The sequence below is a fragment of the Danaus plexippus genome, chromosome Z, assembly GCF_018135715.1.
Source record: "Danaus plexippus chromosome Z, MEX_DaPlex, whole genome shotgun sequence".
Classification (NCBI taxonomy): domain Eukaryota; kingdom Metazoa; phylum Arthropoda; class Insecta; order Lepidoptera; family Nymphalidae; genus Danaus; species Danaus plexippus.
The window spans coordinates 4,182,729-4,204,575 of record NC_083559.1 but is presented as its reverse complement, the minus strand read 5'-3'; the positions used below and the strand labels follow the sequence as shown (position 1 = coordinate 4,204,575).

The window sequence follows — 21,847 nt, the reverse complement described above, 5'->3', positions numbered from 1 at the left end:
CCATTTTCTCAATTGCTATCTAGATAATGGATGTACTAAAAAAATTTAATAAAAAAAATGTCACAATCATATATGAGGAATTTGTATAAGAAAATATAAAAACTCGAATATAATTAAGTATTTAATATTTTCGTTTAACGGGATTTTATTTTTATAATTTGAATAATAACTAGAAATGGAACATATTATAACAATAGAAACTGATTGTATGAAATTATTTAAATCAGCTATTACGATCTATGATGCCAACTCATAATCAAGTTGTGTGTGGACTGTTCCGTATCATCCAGTCTCGCCCCGACCGCCCAGCCGAGAGGTGTAAATTTACACACCGCCTCTGAAAAGATTCGCGTTAAGAAAAGTTTTTAAGACAATAATTGATCGACTCGCTTGTTGAATAGTAAACCAGGTGTAGAAATCGAAGTGAAAATTATTTTTACAACTTTCTGGATCCTGGATAAGGCACGGAGAATTCCGAAATTTTTAAGTATTTTTTTTATTATTATAGTATCGAATATATTTTAAACTTAAACCTTTTTTTTATAATTTAGTTATAAATTTATTACGTTTTTATTGTATCATTAATTTTTTATTGTATGTATATTGATAATGAAAAAAAAAATCTTATTATCCAATTGTATTCGCCTTTGATTTAATAAATAAATATTATTCGTATATTATCGATATTCAAACATTAAAATAAATTATAATAAATACAATACATTTTATTTATTAACAAAACAGGTAAACTTTGTATGGAAACAAATGGAATTTAAGAAAATCCATACATATTTAAGATTGCAAAGGAACTTTTAAATTTTGAATATTTTCTTATCTTGAATCCTTTACGAAGAAAATATTAACAAAAATACAAAGAAGCCATTTGTCAGTTTTGGAAAGAATTGTGAGCAGAAATTATTATTTTGTGACTATAACTTAAGAAATCATTTAAGTATTTCTTCTCTACATATGAATCTAATTCGTCTTAGCCGCGCCACTATTTAGCGCTTTTCTTAAATATCAATTTTAAAAATTAATATCAATTATTTAATAGGTGTAGTTCTAAATACAGATCGTTAAAATCATCTCTTATTCAAACTCTCGAGGGTGGCTTTGTTCTTAAAATTCAATTTATATTATTTTTACTTTAATTAGTTTTATATTCACATATATATATTCATAGTCTTTGTCCTTATAAATACTCGTTCCTGCTTTTAAAGTTTTCTTGCCCCTTTGAACTTTAAACAAAACGTTTGAACTAGTTATCCAACGGAAGACACAAAAACTTAATGAATTGAATAGCTTAAGGAAATTGGAAAATTGCATTAATATTATGAACTTATAACACTATAATATCAAATAAAATATACTTAAAAAACATCAGCTTATGTATACTCGTAGACATGTGTTCTATTTACGCTAATCTGATATTCGAGATTATGACAAATTGTATAAAAGTTACTTATTTCAACAATTTCTTTGTGAAACGAAGAATACAATATAAAAATAAAAACATTACAAAATCATTGTAATGAAAAATTATTAAATTTCTTAATTCCTCCTTTTTTTATATCAAATAAACAAATTTCTTTTTCACAAAGACATTTATTAATTGAAAATTTAATTCTTCCTAACATAACGGAACAACTCATCCGACTAAATATTTATTCCAACTTAAAATTTAATGTCTTCGAATATAATTTAGTTGTAGGTTGTATTTGCGGCTGTGTTGTTCCGAAAATAACAAGTTCCGTGTGTCACAATCCTAAGTTTTAACCAACTCTTATGCGGTTTTATTATAGTAATATAAAGCCTTCAAAACATTAGTTATATCCCAATAGAGTATTCTCAATTTTATAGGGTACGTTGGGAATAGACTTTTTTGTCAGTTTCTTTGAGATGATGGTTTCAAACCAAAATATTAAGCATTGTTATCCGTCATTTTTATATTTTATTGGACTACTTTTTCAATTTAAAACCTTTGCTCCTGTTTTTCTCAAGGAGTTGTTATGTAATAATTACAAAAAATATGCATGACTAGAAAACATTTATAAATTGCAATGGTAATACAGAATTATTGAATTAACAGCGTTTTTTTATCTTCATTCACAATCAAACAAGTGGCCATCTGCACCTAGTTTAACATTACGGTGATATCGACAAAATATTGGTTGTTTTGCCTGAAACTATCTATTTTGATGTGGAAGAAAAAATTTTTGCAAGGTATTGAAAATTGAATAAAACAACAATGGAACAAAAATATTCTACTTTACAAATCTAACTTATAATAATGAAAAATCTATAAAGATAACAAAGGAAATATTTTGCGGTCGCTGTTTTTATATTTATAACATAAGTTATTCGTAAAATTCTTAAATAAAATTATAGAGTCTTAAATAAACCTAATATAGTTTAGCGTAATATAATCGATATTTTTACATAGCCAAATAACTTTTATCTCTTCTTATAATAACTAATATTTATATATTATAAAATATTTATTTCCATCCTTCTATCGCCGTAAAATATTTAAAATCGACTAGTTTAGAAGCATAAATACTAGAAACTTTTGACAGTAATATAGTTTATGAAATAAAATTATTGCAAAAGAATTGCTTTATTATATTTTTTTAATATTATATCAATGAAAAAATATTAAATATTACTTAAAACTTTGACAATCAAATATCTATTGAAAGATATAAAAACGGCGAGGTTGGTTTAAAATAAGATTAGATTATAGATTTATTTTTTGGGGTTAAGACGATTAGAAGTTATAACTCGGAACTAGAATTTCATTATATTTTATAGAAAAAAAAAGCCTTTTCCATATTAAAGTTATAATTTAAAAATTAAAGTAATTAATTACTACATTATTTTGTCTGATATACTGAATTTGTATTAGCTCTTCAACCTTTAATGATTTGAAAGATATTTTTTCTTACGATATTTATTTATGGAAATAGAACTAATTCCACATAAAAAATTTGCACTTATTTCCATTTCTCCGTTAGTTTCTGGTCTGTGTTCGAATATGTCATTGTTTTTGTCACACATTTCATATATAATCTGTAATAAAATTATCGGGCGTTCTTTATATTTTCATGTGCACCTACCTGTAACCATACAAATTAATTCTATTCACTATTTTCAAACCCGCCTGTCATCATGCCATCCGCAATCCACGCTCATATCAAGGTAACCTATTGCTTCCCTATTTACCTGTCACTGGGAAATACAAATTTTAAGCTTGCTTTAATTTAATTATTTGTGCGAAATAAAGCTTGAAACTAAACAAGTTGTGGTAATTGTATTAAAAAAAAAATGATAACAAATTGTTATTCCAGGTATAAATATACATACATATATCAATATATTATTGATATGATAATAGGTATTTCCGTTGGTCAATCGGTAGGCATAGGAGAACCCAAAGAGGCAATATACTCGTCATTTCTCATATAATTCTGATTGCATTGCGAAACCGTGAGACATTTTTATAGCTTATTGCCTTCCGTAAAACGATTTTTATGAGTGAGAGACGTTAAATTATTTTTAAACCTATTTTGATAAAGCTTTAGCTTCATGAAATAAAGCAAAAATTAAACCGAATATCAAATTTAAATGTCATTAATTTTTGATGGAACATTTTTATTTTTCATACACGACAACCTACATAAAAGGTATCGTTTAAACTGAAAAATTTAATATTTTGAGAACTATATTTTTTTTTTCTCCAAATTTAAAAACTTATCTAAAAACAGAGTTGAGTTGAGAATTAATTTAGTAATTATTGAATAAAAAATTAAAAGTAAACAAATTATTAAGGCTTACTCTATATTCATAGACCAGTTAGTTGTTTATAAATCATATATAATGTGAACGTTGATGAATATAAAGTAAAATCCAAAAGTATATTGTTTAAATCTACGAGTATGTACTTATAATGAAGTCGTCAACCAAGCGTACACGTGGTATATTCTTCTACATAATTTGAGGGCTTTTATGTAAACTTGATACATTGAATTGATTTAATATTGAATTGGACATTGAACATTGAATATCAAAACGTTATTATATTTATATATAAAGACAAGATTTCCAGCTACAATACCGTACCTAACCAAGAGCGTACTTGATTACCTCAATGCGGCTTTACCCTCATTGGCTATAACTCCTCGTTATTAACATTGACTATATTAATTCTAAAAATCCATTGACTCTTACTTATCGTAACGAAAAATTAAGAATTCATGAACATTCTTAGAAAATGTATGTCAGTGTTACGATTTATATAAATTGTCTTTAGCATATAAATTCTCATTACCATAATGATGGAAACTTTGTATGGATTTAGATTAATTTAGTTTTCTGAGAATCTACTATAGATAAGAAATAATGTTCCTTCTTTATATTTTTTTTTTTCTATGGAAAAACAGCAATTTGTTTTTCAAACAATAAAATTTAATAAATTGTCAATGATTGATTTGATTAATTATTAATGAAAATTTTATTAACAATACTTAAGACGATTTATTTCACTTAATAGCATTAAAAGTTTAAATTTGATGTACAATGCAATCAAACTACTTAGTGTGTATTATTTATTGATAAATAATTAAATCGTAAGAGCAGAGCAACAATCTTATCCAAGTCCAACTGTCCTAAATGAAATCAATTTAATTAAAAAGCTAAAAGCTAATAAGTAATTGTCTCATCTATTTATTTGAGAGAGTAGTTCTCTTCTCACATCTGTTAGTTTTGTTTATTTAGGTACTAACAGCGACTACGACATGACTCCTTTCAAAATATTATGATTTGTTTCAAATTAAGTATCCGGTGAAGAATTTTTAACTTTATATTATTATTGTCATGTTTCACTCAATATCTTTTTTATTCACAATAACTATTTACTCAAAATACTTACTTTATTCCTACAGTAGCAGTAAAGAATATCAGCAAACTACAAAAGTTACACCCGTTTCGCTACTGTTTCATTGGCTACAAAGCAAACCGGCCTAACTAAACTAACTATGACAATAAAGATAAGACTCCATTATTATCATGGAAGAGCCATGAGTTTAATAGGAATACAAAAACTATTCAGGACAATATCCCAACGGTAGAATTAGAAATAAATCTTAAATAACCAATGATATAAGAATTATCGCTTACTTAACACGTCTATCAGTATTTCACCAGACCTGTTTTTAATTTGTATTTGTTGTATTTGTACGACCTAAATTGGAAGTATCAATGTGAGGATTTATTAAACGGTTTTAACATAAAATGCGTAACGCATCAAGTACTTTATAAAGAATATATACAATAAGAACATGTCCACACTGATTTCGTTTTTTTAAATGTCATGTGATATTGTTCTATAATAAAATTATTAATTAACATTAAAGTAAACTTTTTATAATCAAACAAGTTTCAAATGTACTTTAAAGTGTTTGTTGGAGTTCACTTAAATCATTTAATGCTTCAAGATCAGCCACATATAATTTCAACACCTGTTCAATAAAACTATCCACATGCTTATAAAGTTTTCATATATTATTAACTCTGTTTAACTTACAGTTCTGGTACAAATCACTCCGCCACTAAACTAGTGTAGTAAATTACATTGAGTGTGTCTTGTCAAGGAATTAAACAAAACAAACTTTATGATAACAATTTATAAGACTCAAATTATATTAGATTGATTTTAATCTAGTAATAATTTTATATCAAGCAACAGCCACGTCAAGGGACTCGTGTTTTTTTATACTTAAATAAATAAAACAATTTTAAATATGTGAATCTTATAACCAATACTGCTTGTATAGCGCGATGGTAGATATATGGCATTGAAATTGTGTTCGTCTTATAGTAGCTAGCGTTTTAAATATCAAAGTCGACTTGTAAATATTGCCCGCATTGTACAACGGCTGAAGCCATTATTAATACTGAAACAACTCTAGATTCTCCATCTCAATTATAGGTGTGATATTTTTCTTAAATTACTTTTTCTTAATTTTTTTTTCAACCTTATTTTTAGTTTTCAATTTAAGTTTTTATGACTAAATTGAATTTTATGCTCCTGATATTGTGGGATTTCCTTACGATTTCTACAATTTTTTTTATGGTTCAATGACGACGAAAATGACGGTGGTTTTCATTTACGTAAAACGAAAATTATAATTCAATAGAAATCAATAAAATTATTAATAATAATTTATGCTCTATTATGCTCTAAACTAGTTTTATAAAAAATTTTACCCAGACCAGAACCACAACGAGCGAGGTATTTAAACATGTGAATTACATTCAAAACGAAAATGAAAAACTTAGCTCGTGAGGAAATTGAGGTGAACCCAAAACTACATTTGTTGAGGCTTCTTATACGGCAGTGTTACCGTCAAAATATTACTCATAGCTGGATCAAGGAAGACGGAGTAGCTGAAGGAAAAACTGGTGAGGGACCTATACTTACATATATAGCTATAAATATGTTTTGTTTTTCTTTATTCTGCTTACTTGTTAAATAATATATATTATGTCTAAATTAGCTCTTGAAATTAGTTTTGTCCACGATTCAATCTGCGTTGTCATCGGAATTGTTTTCAGAAATAATTGTGATCTTAATATTCTAATAGATATTTTCAGTAATATGCAAAGAGGCATAAATTATAGTTTTTATGTTATTCTGATGTCTCAGCTGAATTATTGGAAAGTTCCATAAAAATTAGTTCAGTTTATTTTAAATGAAAAACCAACAAACATCCATACATCAATACATCCTCACGAAGTTTTTCATTTATACCATTACCTACTGCCTACTGCTATTAAATTCGTTTTAAATTTGTTCTCATATTATTTACAAAAGTGTATTCTGTATTGTAGACAATACAAAGTCTTATAACATATTATATTTTAATAAATAATTAATAATGCAAAATTTCAAGTTCTTTTTAACGCACCATTACACATTTACACAGATAAAGTTTAATTGAGTTTGTTAAAATATGAGTAAAACTGTGGTTAATATATATTATTTTTAGAAGGGGATCTCGTATGTCCAAGAACATTTGACGGCTTTCTGTGCTGGGATGAGACTCCCGCAGGGGCTACAGCATTCCAGTCTTGTCCCGGATTCGTCATTGGCTTTGATCCAAAACGCTACGCCTATAAAAAGTAAGTATCTTTTAACACAACCAATAAGACCATATTAGGCTGTCCTGTACAAACGAAATTTTGTTTGGTCACGGTGAGGATATTTTTATATCACCAAGAAAACCATTATACTCACTAGATACCCAAACATATCTTCATTCTTAAAACTTTAAGACTTAAAGGAAACTTATAAAACTTGTTATTGTTACAATGGTGGTGAATTCAAGCAGGTCTATACCTGACATGACATTATTCCTGTCCATCAACCCACAGGAAGATTGACAGTCTAGCACTATCCAGTCTAAATAAATAAATCTAAGACCATAAGACGTTTTATCCCTCTCAAAAGTTACCGCTTCTTTATCTCAGACAAATTACAAACGACGTGTAATTAACAAAATGAATAACACAACATTCACATAAAATATCCAAGCTTGTGTAGTCCTCACTACCCCTCCACAATGATACAAGATGATAACTTACTGTTGGAACTCATTTATGCTTTCTTTCAGAAATTTACTCAAAACTAAGCTAGTTATGCTCATGAACATGTAAACATTATTGCACGTATGAGTAATACACATAGAAATATAGTCAATGCTAGATGGCACAATTGTAAACATCTATAATTTAATAATCATGTGTTCAATATCATGTATAGGAATACGAGTGTGTATGAACAAATAGGATATCAGAATATCTGTAAAAAAGAATCGACAATAGTCTTCATTGTGATTGATGAAGAAATTTTTTGTATGAATAATATTAGCTTATTGTATGCTTCATGGTTCCTTTTAATATTTTTACGATGTTTCGCAAATATATAAATTATACTTTACTCATCTCGAGGAGAGAGCTCGGAAAATAAATTATGAATTTTGTGTCGCTCTTTGTAACAAACTGCGTATGATTCTCAGTACGTCGTAAATAAAGTGATTTTCATGTGAAGCACACGATTTTTTTTTTGTCTTTACGTTGTTTTATGTTTTTATTAAATTAAAGTTCTGTAAATTCAAAAAATTATTATTTAATGTTACAACTTTAATAATATTTAACAAAATTATTAAAATCGATTAAAACTCTATATTTATTTATCTCTAAAATATTGGATGTCTTATTACAAAAATTTATATTTCATTTATTTCTTACTTCGCATAGTACAAAATATACTTACGGTTTTCATATAACTTTAAAAAGCGGTTATGAGTTGAGCAGTAAATTAAAGTTCAACTCGTTTATGTCATCTTTGCTCTTTACTGCCAATTTAAAAACTCTATGAAAAATCTTATATATTTTTTATAATCAGTAACGCTGACGAATTTTAAACAATTATGAAGAATAATAATGTGGTATTTTCTTCATAAAAGCCTAAGTAATATTAATTCTACAGACTTTTAAATATAGTGAGAACTTCATAATCTTTATGAAACAGAATAATAGAATCACCAGAATAATACACATATTATTTACTCCTACACTTTCACTAGTCCTTATTACGTAAATTTATTCTGAAGACAATAAAGCATAAATAACTAAACAGTACAGTTGAATGAATGGAAATTTTTATGTTGCAATTATATTATACATATTTATAAATGAACTGATAAATAACAAATCAGATCCAATTCATGCAAATATATTTCATAATTGTTACTTTATAAAATAGAAATGGTAATTCTAGTTACTTTAGCTTCTCATAACATATGAATGCCAACGAGTACGCAAACTGTTTTATTCATGCGTATCGGCTAGATAAATCTAATAAGTGGCAAAGGAGGAAAAATCTGGAAGAAAAATGGTTGACAATCAAGAATATTGTTTTTTTTTTATGTATTCCGTTTTTCCTTAATCACTAATGTAAAGTGCTTTGTAAACTTTCTAAATAGATACAAGAACACAATATAAAATAATAATTATAGTCACTATTTTCATTTAAATAAATCGGTAATATCAAATGAATAACAGAATCACGTACAATTGTATCCATTATTATATTCAAACTTGCTAAAACAAAATTAAAAAAAAAAAAAAATTAATTAATTAACAAAACGCAAAATTATTATTTTATACAACCGTTATGACATTACAATCACATTATTGATGACTTACGGATAATTTTCCATTAGATTTTAAATTAATTGTCTGTCAACTTTCTCAACATTTTGTCTTCCTTTTAATGAAAAAGGAGAATAAAGCAATATTATTATATTATATAAAATAACTTCACATGTTTATAAAGCCTTCAAAATATATTTTCAAGAAAGAAGAAAATGCATATAATTGAAGCTGACTAAGGCTCTCAGTGTAAGAGGTTTTAATATGCACTCTTGTAGAGAATTTCCTACGAACGCTTTTATGAGTACCAACTAAAGTAAGAAACATATTTGCTTATGAAGATTAGTGTCCTTTTCAAGAATTTAAGTTTTGTTTTGTATATATACACATATACAACAACACACACGTGTTTGTTTGTAAGACAATCATTAATCACCAGCTTTGCAAGAAATTTGATACCTATAAATGTGAAGTAAGAATTAGATTTACAGATTAAACTTAAGTTACGAAAAGCATTCAAAGCATGTGCTTCTGGGATATCGCATCCTAGTCGCTTTCGCTATGTTCATCGCATATTTTATTATACATTTTGACCATCGATCAAGGATTCTGTCCTAAGCTTCATTTTTGACGTAAATCTTGTTTTGTTTTTGGTTATGCAGTAATAGTAATTTTATTTATTAATATTTAAATACTTTAATAAACGATAATTCAAGTATAAAAGTAAAAAGAATATAACGTAAGACGACAAGTACAATAGAAGACGATAAAAATAAAATATGAAAAAATACTTAAGTGACATTGATTTGAGAGGCGACATTTGCTAATGATTTTTTGTTTATAATAAAAAAATATTAACGAATTTAAAGCTCCAAAGAAAAAATTAAATTCAATCATTTTTCTAATCCTCTGCTTTCCAAGGAAGAGTAATCTCCCACATTCAGTATGACTGGAAACATGTTCAGTATAACTAGAAACATGATACCAATAACACCGTGAAGGAATTCTAGGATTTATTTATAGGGTATTCATATTCTTCTTATTTGAAATAAATTATAACATAATAATTTTTCTTTGTAAACGCAACTTCGAGGAAATAACTCGGATGGAATAAGTACATTTACGTTAGAATATATTTCATAAAATAAATTGAAAGTATCCGTGTCATAGGTTGTCTGATACACATATTGTATTTTAATATAAAATTTTTTCATACATATTGAACCACATTAAGGACCTTTTTATTTAAATTTAATTAATTCTAGTAACATGAGATATCTAGATAAGCGTAATAAAAAAAATTAAAGAAGCAAATACTTAAAATGTTTGTATATGTAATAGTAATCTGCATAAATTAATAAATTTGTAGTACAACATTTTTTAATTTTTAATAAGATATCTTTCTGTTTTTTCTGTCTAATCTCTGAAAGGGCTGGATCGGTTTAGACGGTACTTTAACTGAAAGTTAGAAATGTTATAAGGAATAAATTAATCTACTATTACTTATGATTCTTTTGTTTATAGAAATATTAATAAAAAAACCAACTACTCTTCGGTCACAACACGTAAATATAGGGTTTTCCATTAAGGGCGCTTGATCTTTGAAATGCAAAAAAAAATACATGTAGGAAAGATATTTGCAAAATTTTTTTTTATTTGGAAGGTCTATCGACCCTATTATGTATGAAATATGACATCATTCAAATGACCGCCACGGCTTCGGTTGGTGGCGCGCACACGAAAGGTCCAATTTTCGATGACTCTGGCGCACAAATCGGGCTGTATTTGATCGATGGCGTGGCGTATGTTGACTTTGAGGGCATCGGTGGTTTGCGGCTTGTTGGCATAGACCTGCGACTTAAGAAAACCCCACAAGAAAAAGTCCAGCGGGGTCAAATCGCACGATCTCGGTGGCCAGTTCACGTCGCCTCCGCGCGAGATGACCATGTCCAGAAATTGCTCGTGCAGAACTTCCATCGTAGCGTGTGCTGTGTGACACGTAGCGCCGTCCTGTTGAAACCACATGTTGTCCAGATCCATATTCTCGATTTCAGGCCAAAAGAAGTTGGTTATCATCGACCGGTATCGCTCACCATTGACGGTGACGGCCACACCATTATCGTTTTCGAAAAAATACGGACCAATCACGCCTCCGGCCCAAAATCCGCACCAAACAGTCACTTTCTGCGGGTGCATTGCCACTTGGTGAACCTCGTGTGGATTGGTCTCGTCCCAAATACGGCAATTTTGCTTGTTGACATAGCCATTCATCCAAAAATGCGCCTCGTCGCTGAAGATGATTTTTTTGCCAAAATCGGCGTCAACTTCCAACTGCTCTAATGCCGAGTCAGCGAACACACGGCGCTGTCTATGGTCATTAACCTTGAGCTCTTGGGTCAGCTGGATCTTGTACGGGTGCAGGCTCAAGTCACAACGCAAAATTCGCCAAGTTGTCGTCTGCGAAAGGCCGAGTTCCTGTGCGCGACGCGGAATTGACTGCCGCGGGTTTTCGAGGACACTGTCGCGCACAGCGGCGATATTCTCGGCAGATCTCGCGTTACGTTGACGCACGGGAACCGGCTGATTGTTAACTGACCCGGTTGACTCGAATTTGTCCACCAATCGACGGATAGTCGACTCGGCAGGACGATCATCGCGACCGTAAAACGAGCGAAGTGCGCGGAACGTTGCTCGAACTGAAGACCCATTTTCATAAAACAATTTTATGATTTGCACGTGCTGCTCGACACTGTAACCTGCCATGGTGGTTTGGGAGGACGGAATGAATATAACACACTGCATTTGACAGCTGTCACTCAAACAACATGGCCGCAATCAGCTGTCAAAGTTCAAGCGTCCCTATTGGAAAACCCCATAATTCAAAAAAAAAAACAATTAAATTCATTCTTATTTTCAAACACCACACTGTACTTATTTGTACCATATTAAACTAAAAAACACTAAAGCATAGTGTACCTATGTTGCTATTTAAAAAAAAGAAACTCAAATTGAAACCAGTCCACAAATTTTCCTACTGTAATAAATTTAATTTGTCAGTACGACCGTATTGTATATCCCAAAATAAATAAACTTTGCACTTCTCATAATAATCAAGTAAATGTTAAGTTACAAACCGCATCTTAAAGTTAAAACTACTTTAAAACTTAAAGGCATTGAAAAGTTTAGTATGATTTTATAGAATTTAAAAGGATACCCATCAAAGTTTCAGTATGACCGCATTATGTTTTACCTTTCTATATAAATTGCAATTGCAATTGAAAAACAAACAAATACAACAACTCATGGTACTTTATAACAGAACCAATAACTTCCGCCGTATACTTTCATTCTAAAATTCCATTTAAGAATCTATATCTTATTAGCTGGACATTTTTATACGATTTCTAACCTTTTTTCCGTAAAAATTTATACGATAAAAATGTAACAATATAATCTTGAAAAAAAGATTTTAAAAATTTACGTTTTATTATTGTTTCCTATTTTATGTACAAAAAAACTAAGTCCTAATTTCTTTTAAAACAGAATAAAGAGGATTAGAAAAACTGTATATTTATTGGTAAGTAAATATACAGTTTTTCTAATCTCTTTAACACGATTTAAAAAGTAAAAATAAGTGATAAGTTTCAAATAAAGTGTACAATAATTAAAAACTAACAAATGTAAATTTATTCATGAGGTATGTAATAAATTACAGTAAGCTTTGCTTAATAATCCGGTTTTACACATTCAACAGATGCATGGAAAATGGCGTGTGGTTCTTGCATCCAGAAGGCAACAGGCCATGGACTAATTATACAACATGTGTTGATATAGACGATCTCAATGTAAGTATAAAATAATCTTATTTCTTTAAAATATTTATGTACAGCCAAATCTTAAATATCTTTATACAATAATATTTGTATTCATTTTAACATAATTATTGTAAAAAAGTGTGGTTTTTCTTCTTTGAATTACAAACAATAGCTTCTGACTATTGATTGAAGTATATACAAAATGAAACAGCATATGTTTTTCGGATATAAAATTGCGGTACTTATTGTTTTATTTTTCATTTTCCCTATATTTCGCGATCACGGTTGCTGTGAAGTTATCAAAACGTCGGGAAAATCTTTTACATTAAAAATAAAGCAACATCGTAGTAAATGCGAAATACGTTGTTTCACCAAAGGGAAATAGCAATTTTCAGGTAGTCAAATATATAAAACATGCAAACACAACTTTTATAAGGAGTAGCACACATATAGTTTAAAGAATCGATTTGAAATACTAAATCTTATTTCTTATCTGCGCTTTCATAATAATCGTACAATTTCATTATAGACAGAATATACCCATAGCAATTACAAGTTTAGAAAATGTGTTAGCTTACAAAACTTTCTATTTTTATATATTTAGTCGAACTCCTCGCTATTTTCATCGTTTCTCGAAACTGAATCGATCAATATGCCTTTAAATATTAATCTCTTCGATATTTTGAAATAAATTCGAACCACATTACTGCTAAGTTTCAAAAGCAGATTTGATCAACAATACAACAAACATCCAAATGCTGTATAGCGTCATGAAGCTTCTTGTACTTGTTGAATTCAAATTTCAGAAATAGAAATTTTCAATCCTTAATAAATTTTGTATGTTTTTTCATAATTAATAAATATCAAAAGTGGTTTTAAGATCTCTTACCTTTATAAAATAAATATCGAGGATAGAGCATTTAGACATATTTTACTGAAGCTAAATTGTTTACATAAACTACACAACTTAAAAGCGTCTTCTATGTAACTGAATAATCAGAATTGGACTTAATATAAGTACACCTTCGGCTGCAGTGCTTCATTAGCTGTATGACATGTAATTCGGTTTATTTTCCTAACAGACAGAAAAACAGTTGTGTGTTAATATAAATTAAATCAGTACGAAGCAATAATTGTCCGTGTGAAGCATTTCTATACATTCATTGGGTAAAGTAGAGAATTTACACTTAAAAAAAAATTAAAAAAAAACAGATCTTCTGTTAAGTTTCCTATATTTACTATTATGAAATTATTTTTATAAAAATATAAAATTTATTATGTACATTTGAGTATAACGACATGAATTCCTTGAATTGACTTTTTATAAGAACTAATTAAAAATTTCCTGTTCCGCCGCCGTAATGAGACAAGATATCATAAGAGAGAAAAATCATATAGCGTAGCAAAGAATTTTTCTACAATGTCATTATTAAAAATTTAAGTGAAAAATATTTTATAAGGCGTTCAACAAATACTTTCGTCTGTTGTTAATACAGTTCTAATGAAAAATGTTACATTATCGTGATTGAATACGTGTGAATGGATTCATTCACAATATTTTTATATATACTGTCTCACGTTTCTCGACAGTCATTACATAAAAACTTATATTTAATATTATATTCAATTTTATATTAATTTTGTGTATTACTTAAAAATTTTCCAATATTCTGTTTACAGCTGAGTGAAACTTTTTATAATTTCACTGAAAGGTATATTTCCTATGTTTAACAGCTAATCTCAAATATCTCTCTGGCTAACCACATTAGGTAGGTGTATTGTTGTTTATACACGTTGCAATAAACCTCATTTGCTGATATAATTAACATAAATTCTAGGCATCTTGTGAAGTGAATAACAAGCAAATATCGAGATGATAATTGAAATAAAGAAATTAAAATTTTTGATTATTTAAGAAAAATACATTAAAGTCTTTAAAATTAACTCTTTACGTATTTTATTATTAAAATTCGAAATCACGTATGCAGATAATCCACATAATAAGCTGTATCTTGGAATTTAATAAAAAAAAAATATTTTAAATTTTTGTCTTTAGTACTATTTGTCATCGTAGAAGACCGAAAGCTGTTAAGGTTATGATTCTCAGTTGTAATTTTTTTTTTTATTAGGCCTAACGTACTTAAAACAGTAGAGATTTAGAAATTTCGTGGTTAATGCGATAAAAGACTTCCTGTTATAGAGAATATTTATTTTTCTATCATTCACGAATTGCTACTTTTTTTGTTCTTGTCTCTCAATATTTATTTCATGGAATTGAATACACCTGTATCTTTTTGAGTTATAAAAAAGTGAACAAACCTTAAGTGTCATATGTTTTTAATTCATCCTTAATTCCGATCATATCTAGCACTAACAAATATGCATTCTTAGTATAAATTTCTTACCCAATAAGTTATATTGTGAAGATCTATCATAATTTTTATATTTGTCTCCACTTGTCCTTTCACAAATTATAGTGATTTTTTAAGCAATGGACGTAATTTTGTAACAACTTTTACAAACATATTTTTTTTACCCTTGTTTGATCTTAAACATTTTTTGAATTACAATTGTGAACACACTTCCAGAGTTTCAATGTACATATATGTAAAGGTTTACGAATATAGGTATGTATCGCATTTTTCGCCCAGTAGAGTTTGAGTAACATATTTTGTTTCTCTTGCTTCGTTTATCTATGTTATGTATTCCCTCTAATGGCTGTTGTTTTTTACAACAGAGTCAATTGATGAAGTGTTACATTAAAACCTTTTATAATATCAAATGCATATGGTCTTTTTTCTCAATATTCTCATTTTTCTCGTATTTACAAACTCGTGAATGAAGTTAATTTTGATTTTATTTGTTTCATCAGCAAAAATCATTAAACGTACTGTCTAAATTCTTTAAAGCTAACTTTATTTCGTCCGAGTTATATTTTTATAGTATTTCTACAACCGTTTTTAGCAAAGAAATTATACAAGCAGTTCATTTTTATTTCATTACATGTTCGGTTTTCTTTTAGAACTCCGAAGTGTTACCAATTTTTCAATTAGAATAATATGTTTGAGACAATTATGTAATTGCACCCTTAAAATTACGTTTATATCTTTTTATTAGATTTTTTGTACTAAATTTAGATACATTTTGAAAGAAACCGAATTAGCCGGTATTATAAAATTTACACCCAATTGGATAAAGTTTTATAAATCTATTTAAATCTTTTTATAGAAGTCATTGGATATAATAATTGTACATTTGTTAAATTAAATTTAAGAGTACTCGAATATAACTCTTGTTGGAAAAAATATATGTTCAACGTTTGTGCAGTAATAATTAAGTTGTCCAAACAATGCATGTTCAAAGCGTAAAGCATGACTTGCGATGTACTTCCCACAGATTATTTTTTATTTAAAAGATGGTTCTTTACAAAGGAATGTCTCATATGACACCGAACACAGAGTACTTTTAAATGGAAATCTATTTTTTGTCAGTTGAACCGTTTATAGTTTTTTATTTGAAGAATAAAATGCGTTATAAGTTTAAGATGCGTTTTAAGTTTAATTAAAGTCCTTCTCGGTGAGTTTATTGGCTTGAATATAAAAACTCAACAAACATAATTCACATAATCCTTAACTATTGGATCGTGTATGTTTTGGTGATATTAAAAAATATATTTAGACAAACTACAGTCTCTCTGCGTTATATGATAAAAGTTAATGAAGTGACATAAATGATGGAACGGTTCACAGTAGTGGCATAACCATGGCTGTCATAGAAGCACCATGAGATTATTACATAAAGTTCAGTATGCAACAAACAATACGCATTAAGTATTGAAAATTATATTTATAAGAGTTCTTCTTTTAATACTTTTTATAATATCAACATGTTTTTTTTTCGTAATGTCTTTAACTTCGATCTTCAGGAAATTTGTGATTTTCATAAGTTGAGATTAACCTACTTCTGAAAAATTTACTTTAAAACGAGTACTTTCAGTACACCTGTTATAACAGCTCCCAGTGATTACACATGGCAATTCTTGAGTTTATTATTCCCACAGTTTCATTTAATATATATCAATTCAATAATTTTAAAACCCAGTTATAAATAACATTATTAATTTTAAAGCTATGGGATTTTTAAATTTGAATTTTTATTGAAATCGAATAACGCTGATTCCGACTGACAATGCCTTTGTTTCAGTTCCGAAGCACGGTTAATGAAATTTACGTGGGCGGCTATTCTATATCTGTCGCCGCTCTCATACTGTCACTGTTTATATTCTTCTATTTCAAGTAAGTATCTCATATTTACAATAATAATAAAGCGAACTAAAACTATTTGTTGCTGTGAATTAGCAAAGACTGTTTTATAATATAGCATCACAAGCAATTTTTGCAGATTCTTAGTAAAAAAAAAAATATTAATAGAGATTAAAGTTTAATTTCGTTTAGTATTAAACTGTCATAGTAACAATACGTTTGTTTTGGTCGTTGAACAACATTAAATAAACCAACACCATGATTATTTTACTTATATTAACAAATAATTCGAGTGGCACAGCATTGTTGCGTCTTATATAATTTGCCGCCAAGCGATTTTCTTTAATGTCAATAAATAAGTATAAATATTTGTTTTTAATTGATGTTGTTACCTATATTTTGTCCATAAACGAATCTAATAATAATAAACAAGAGGTTGTTAAGCATTTAATTGTACTTGGAAATGCAACATATATATTACTTATGTAACTATTATTATTTTGATATTTTAAATATATGTTTTTTTTATGAATCAAATTATAATATTTTGTTAATGCGTGAAAACTAAATAGTTCCAGAAAAAAACTTTTGCTATACGTAAAATATTATTTTATTTTGTACATTCGTAATAAAATCCGAGAACAATGAAGGGTTATTCGACACAGATTTATACGTATACGCATTGTATTTTATACGTATGTAAAAACAAAATATAAGAGTTTTATGATTATTTGAAATATATCTTATGTATAATCACAATTAAAACAAAGCTTTCGTCAAACTTAAAGACTTGTTGTTAAACTCTTTAACCAAATCATTACATAATTATGAATGTTTGTAACATAAAATGTTTCTTATTTCTTTTGCAAATACTTCTTGTTTCATGAAAGGGGAACTATTCCTTAAAAGTACTGAAATTCTTTCTTTACTGGTATTCAACATTTAATTTTTATAAGTATGTTTTCATAAAACAGGGAAGAATTTTTAATATAAAATGTAACAAAAAGGGACACATTTTTGTTTAAAATTGTTATCGTAAACTTATTTCAATCTTATCTTTAAAACTGCTCCCAAAACAACAATCCAGGGGTAGAGACAAAGGGCAAAGTACATATAATCCTTTGAGTTATTTATTAAACATACATAAAACTCTCATACTAACATTTCTGAATTAAAACAAACACAGAATTCAAGACAAAAAAAAATAGTTAAATAAGTAATATACCAACTTATAATTAATATAAATTTTCATCAAAGCCTTAAGAATTCTCATAACCACGTTTTAAAATAAATGAACTCTACTCGTAATAAAAACTCTATTAAATTCTCTACAAAGGAAAAATGTAATAGAAAGCAAGCCAATAAAACCAAATATTCTGTTATTAGTATTGAATCAACTCGTCTGATTCACGTAAACAGAAATATCTGCAATACACTTTGAAGTTTGTTTGCGAAAAAACCTTACCATTTCAGATCACTTCATTGCACGAGGATCCGCGTCCATATGAACTTATTTACCGCCTTTGCTCTGAATAATATACTTTGGATTGTGTGGTATCGAGTTGTTGTCAATAATGCAACAGTTGTTCAGGAGAATAAGGTATGACTATGATAGTGTAAATTTTTATTTCTTATTACGGCATAAGTAATCGCATTTTTCTTTGTAAGATTTGGTGCCAATTGCTCCATATCGTCACAACATATTTTATGGTAACTGGTTACACCTGGATGTTCTGCGAAGGTCTACATCTACATATCGCTCTGGTTGTGGTAAGCTATAAAATTTTATTTATCAATATATTCTACACACAAAATATCTATACGCATTTCTTCCATCTCTTTGTTTCATTAGCAGTTCATTAAGTGTTATCACAAGTTTTTTCAAGTTGTAATTATTATGAATCACTTTTTAACACACATAATTATTGAGACACTTTCTTTACAAATTTTATTCTATATTGTTTACATATTTTATAAATCTTAATACTGTGTATTATCATTTATAGGATTCAACAATACATCATAGATATTTCTTTTTTAAGCTTTGCTAGTTTCCATATTTTTTTTTTCAATACTTTAATATATATTTAACCCATTATTATAATAATTTAGTCACAGAATCATAATTATATATGTAAGAATATAAACCGGGCCATGCAGATGTTCAAAAATAAAACTCGAATGGCACATAGTTTTTAATCTTATCAGTCCATTTCAAAATTCTATATACGTTATATAGATATTTTGACAAACTTCAATTGAAGATCCTAGTCAATGTACAAACTTACAATACAGTTACTAAATCACATTACACATTGACCGCATACGTAACTCAAATTTAACTTGAAAACCAATATCAGGATCATATACAGTCTATAGAAGTTTGGACGTAAAAGTTAACGAAACTTTAATACTTCCAATGTTTGTATCTAACATTTGTGTAAAAGAATATTCGTATACGTTAACTATTTAAAAATAATATATTTGTAGTACGAAACTTTATCCTATGAAATATTTTTTATTCGGAATATTAAACAAGTTCTTTATCTATAACCTATCCAAATTAACTGCTTTACCCATTTGTCTTGATTTCATTTTTAAAGCACATGTTATTATTAAAAGAAGGTTAATTAAATACTATAGCCAATTTTAAGTACAATACATATTTAGAAATATTCGACTAGACTGTGCTTGTGTCTTTGGAATTGTGTTGTCGGAAAAATAAATAAATATTACTAATCTTGGTTTGTCCGTTAATAAAACAACCCTTAATATTACGAAGTCGTAAAGTTTGTCTTATATTTCATTAAACATGTGTTATTCCATTTCTGTTATACAGAAAAAAAACGCCTTAAATTATCTCCCAGTCAACATAAAACAATATTGCTATAGTTTTTTTTATGAGAACTCGTGTTCGGCTAAGTCACTGGACCTGCTCATATCGTCTTTCAAAATTTTGATAACCATAAAAAAAATTATCCAATAGAGAACGTATAAAATCGGTTTTGGAAACTAAATTATTTCAACATGTAAAATATTTATTTATTTTATAAGTTATTATTTCAAAATAAACAAAATTAAAATATTATCTATTAATTCGACTAGTGGTATGATAATTAGTTATGATTATCAATTCCGAATCATACGAGGTTAAATATAATTAAAATTTCATTAACTATTGTCATAATCGAGCTTCGATTTCTCTCATTTTAGATTATTGGTAATATTAGGTTACATTTGAAAATGTAAATCAGATAGTATGTTGTTATATGGAATTGGAAAATAAAGCGAAACTTATTTACTATATAAACTTAGTTCTAACGTCAATGTAATGGTATTATAAAAAATGAGACCAACTCGTTAGCCATCTTTAACGACTTGTTTACGGGAAATATGAAAAATGATAAATCTATACTGTTATGTAATAATTTATGTGCAAGGCGAGATTGTAACGTAAGATGATACAATGAAAGTTACAAAGGTGAACACCGATGTTTCTAAGTCATTAAAGTGAAAAGAAATTCCTTAATAATATTATTGTTCATTTGTTACAAGTTATAAAAAAGTTATAGGATAAAGAAAAACATATTTAGTAAAAAATGCTTTGACAATTTGCACTGGAATAATTAATTCTAGATTGTGGTTTTTCCAATACGATACGAGTGAAACATTTAAATTCATTCAAGTTCAGAATAGATGATATACGTACATGAAAATACTGCTAATAAGATTTGCAATTATAAAATTTTAATTAAAAAGGGGTGGTGGATTTAAAAAAACGATTCGGAACAAAGGTTTTTCGTTCTAAATTATACGAAATATGGGTATAGTATTGTCTGAAAGTACGATTATCGAGAAAATTGAATGTCGCGATCCGGCACAGAGGAGCGGTGTATAGCGCCCAAACGGACGTAATAACAACGTTAAATACCAATTATTACCTTCTAAAACAGTCTTGACTAGCCAACTGTAATATGAATATATATATATATGATCTTAGTATTAATGTTGAGCATTACGTCTTTGCACTTACGGAATGTTCCTGTTCCACAATAGTAACACACTGTTTTTTGTTTGTTTGACGACTCTTATGCAAAAGATGTCTACCCTAAGATAATAATACCCATGATAATAATGACACAATTTTAAATGTATAAATTATAGCTTTGAACACTTAGAACTATCTAAAGTATGTCCAGTTTAATTAAAAGAAAAATACTCAGAGAGTTAACCGCTTAAGTCAATTGCACTTACAGAGAAGACTTTAATTGTTTAACTACCTTCGGCTCTACATTCGCATATATTGACAGAATATTATGATATTATATATCTAGCTTACTTCAAAGTTTTGTTAATGGGATGATACATTGACAAATTTTAGTTCTCTACATAAATAATTTATTATAGCAAAGGCAATTGACCATAAAAGTATTAATCCCACGAAACGTTATCATACAGAAACAATATAAAGTTTTACGGAAAGTAAATGGTCGGATATAGAAATATCTAAATAATAAAAATACGTCCCAATAGACCAACACACCAAAAATGTCAATA

The 21,847-nt window shown here is 28.2% G+C and overlaps 1 protein-coding gene across 4 annotated transcripts in view; it reads left to right on the top strand.

Moving 5' to 3' along the window:
- The first annotated feature begins 300 nt into the window (after positions 1-300).
- The window catches only part of LOC116777914 (calcitonin gene-related peptide type 1 receptor-like), a 30,338-nt gene continuing 8,791 nt past the window's right edge, over positions 301-21,847 (top strand). For 3 of the 4 annotated variants that reach the window (XM_061526474.1, XM_032671720.2, XM_032671721.2), the window contains exons 1-6: positions 4,534-6,459; positions 7,047-7,179; positions 12,968-13,058; positions 17,232-17,323; positions 18,764-18,890; positions 18,959-19,060. In XM_061526474.1, the coding sequence (XP_061382458.1) occupies positions 6,324-6,459; positions 7,047-7,179; positions 12,968-13,058; positions 17,232-17,323; positions 18,764-18,890; positions 18,959-19,060 (681 nt within the window). In that variant the 5' untranslated portion in view covers positions 4,534-6,323. Of the gene's footprint in view, positions 488-4,533; positions 6,460-7,046; positions 7,180-12,967; positions 13,059-17,231; positions 17,324-18,763; positions 18,891-18,958; positions 19,061-21,847 lie in introns of those variants that run through there. The other variant, XM_032671712.2, reaches the window with a different exon arrangement.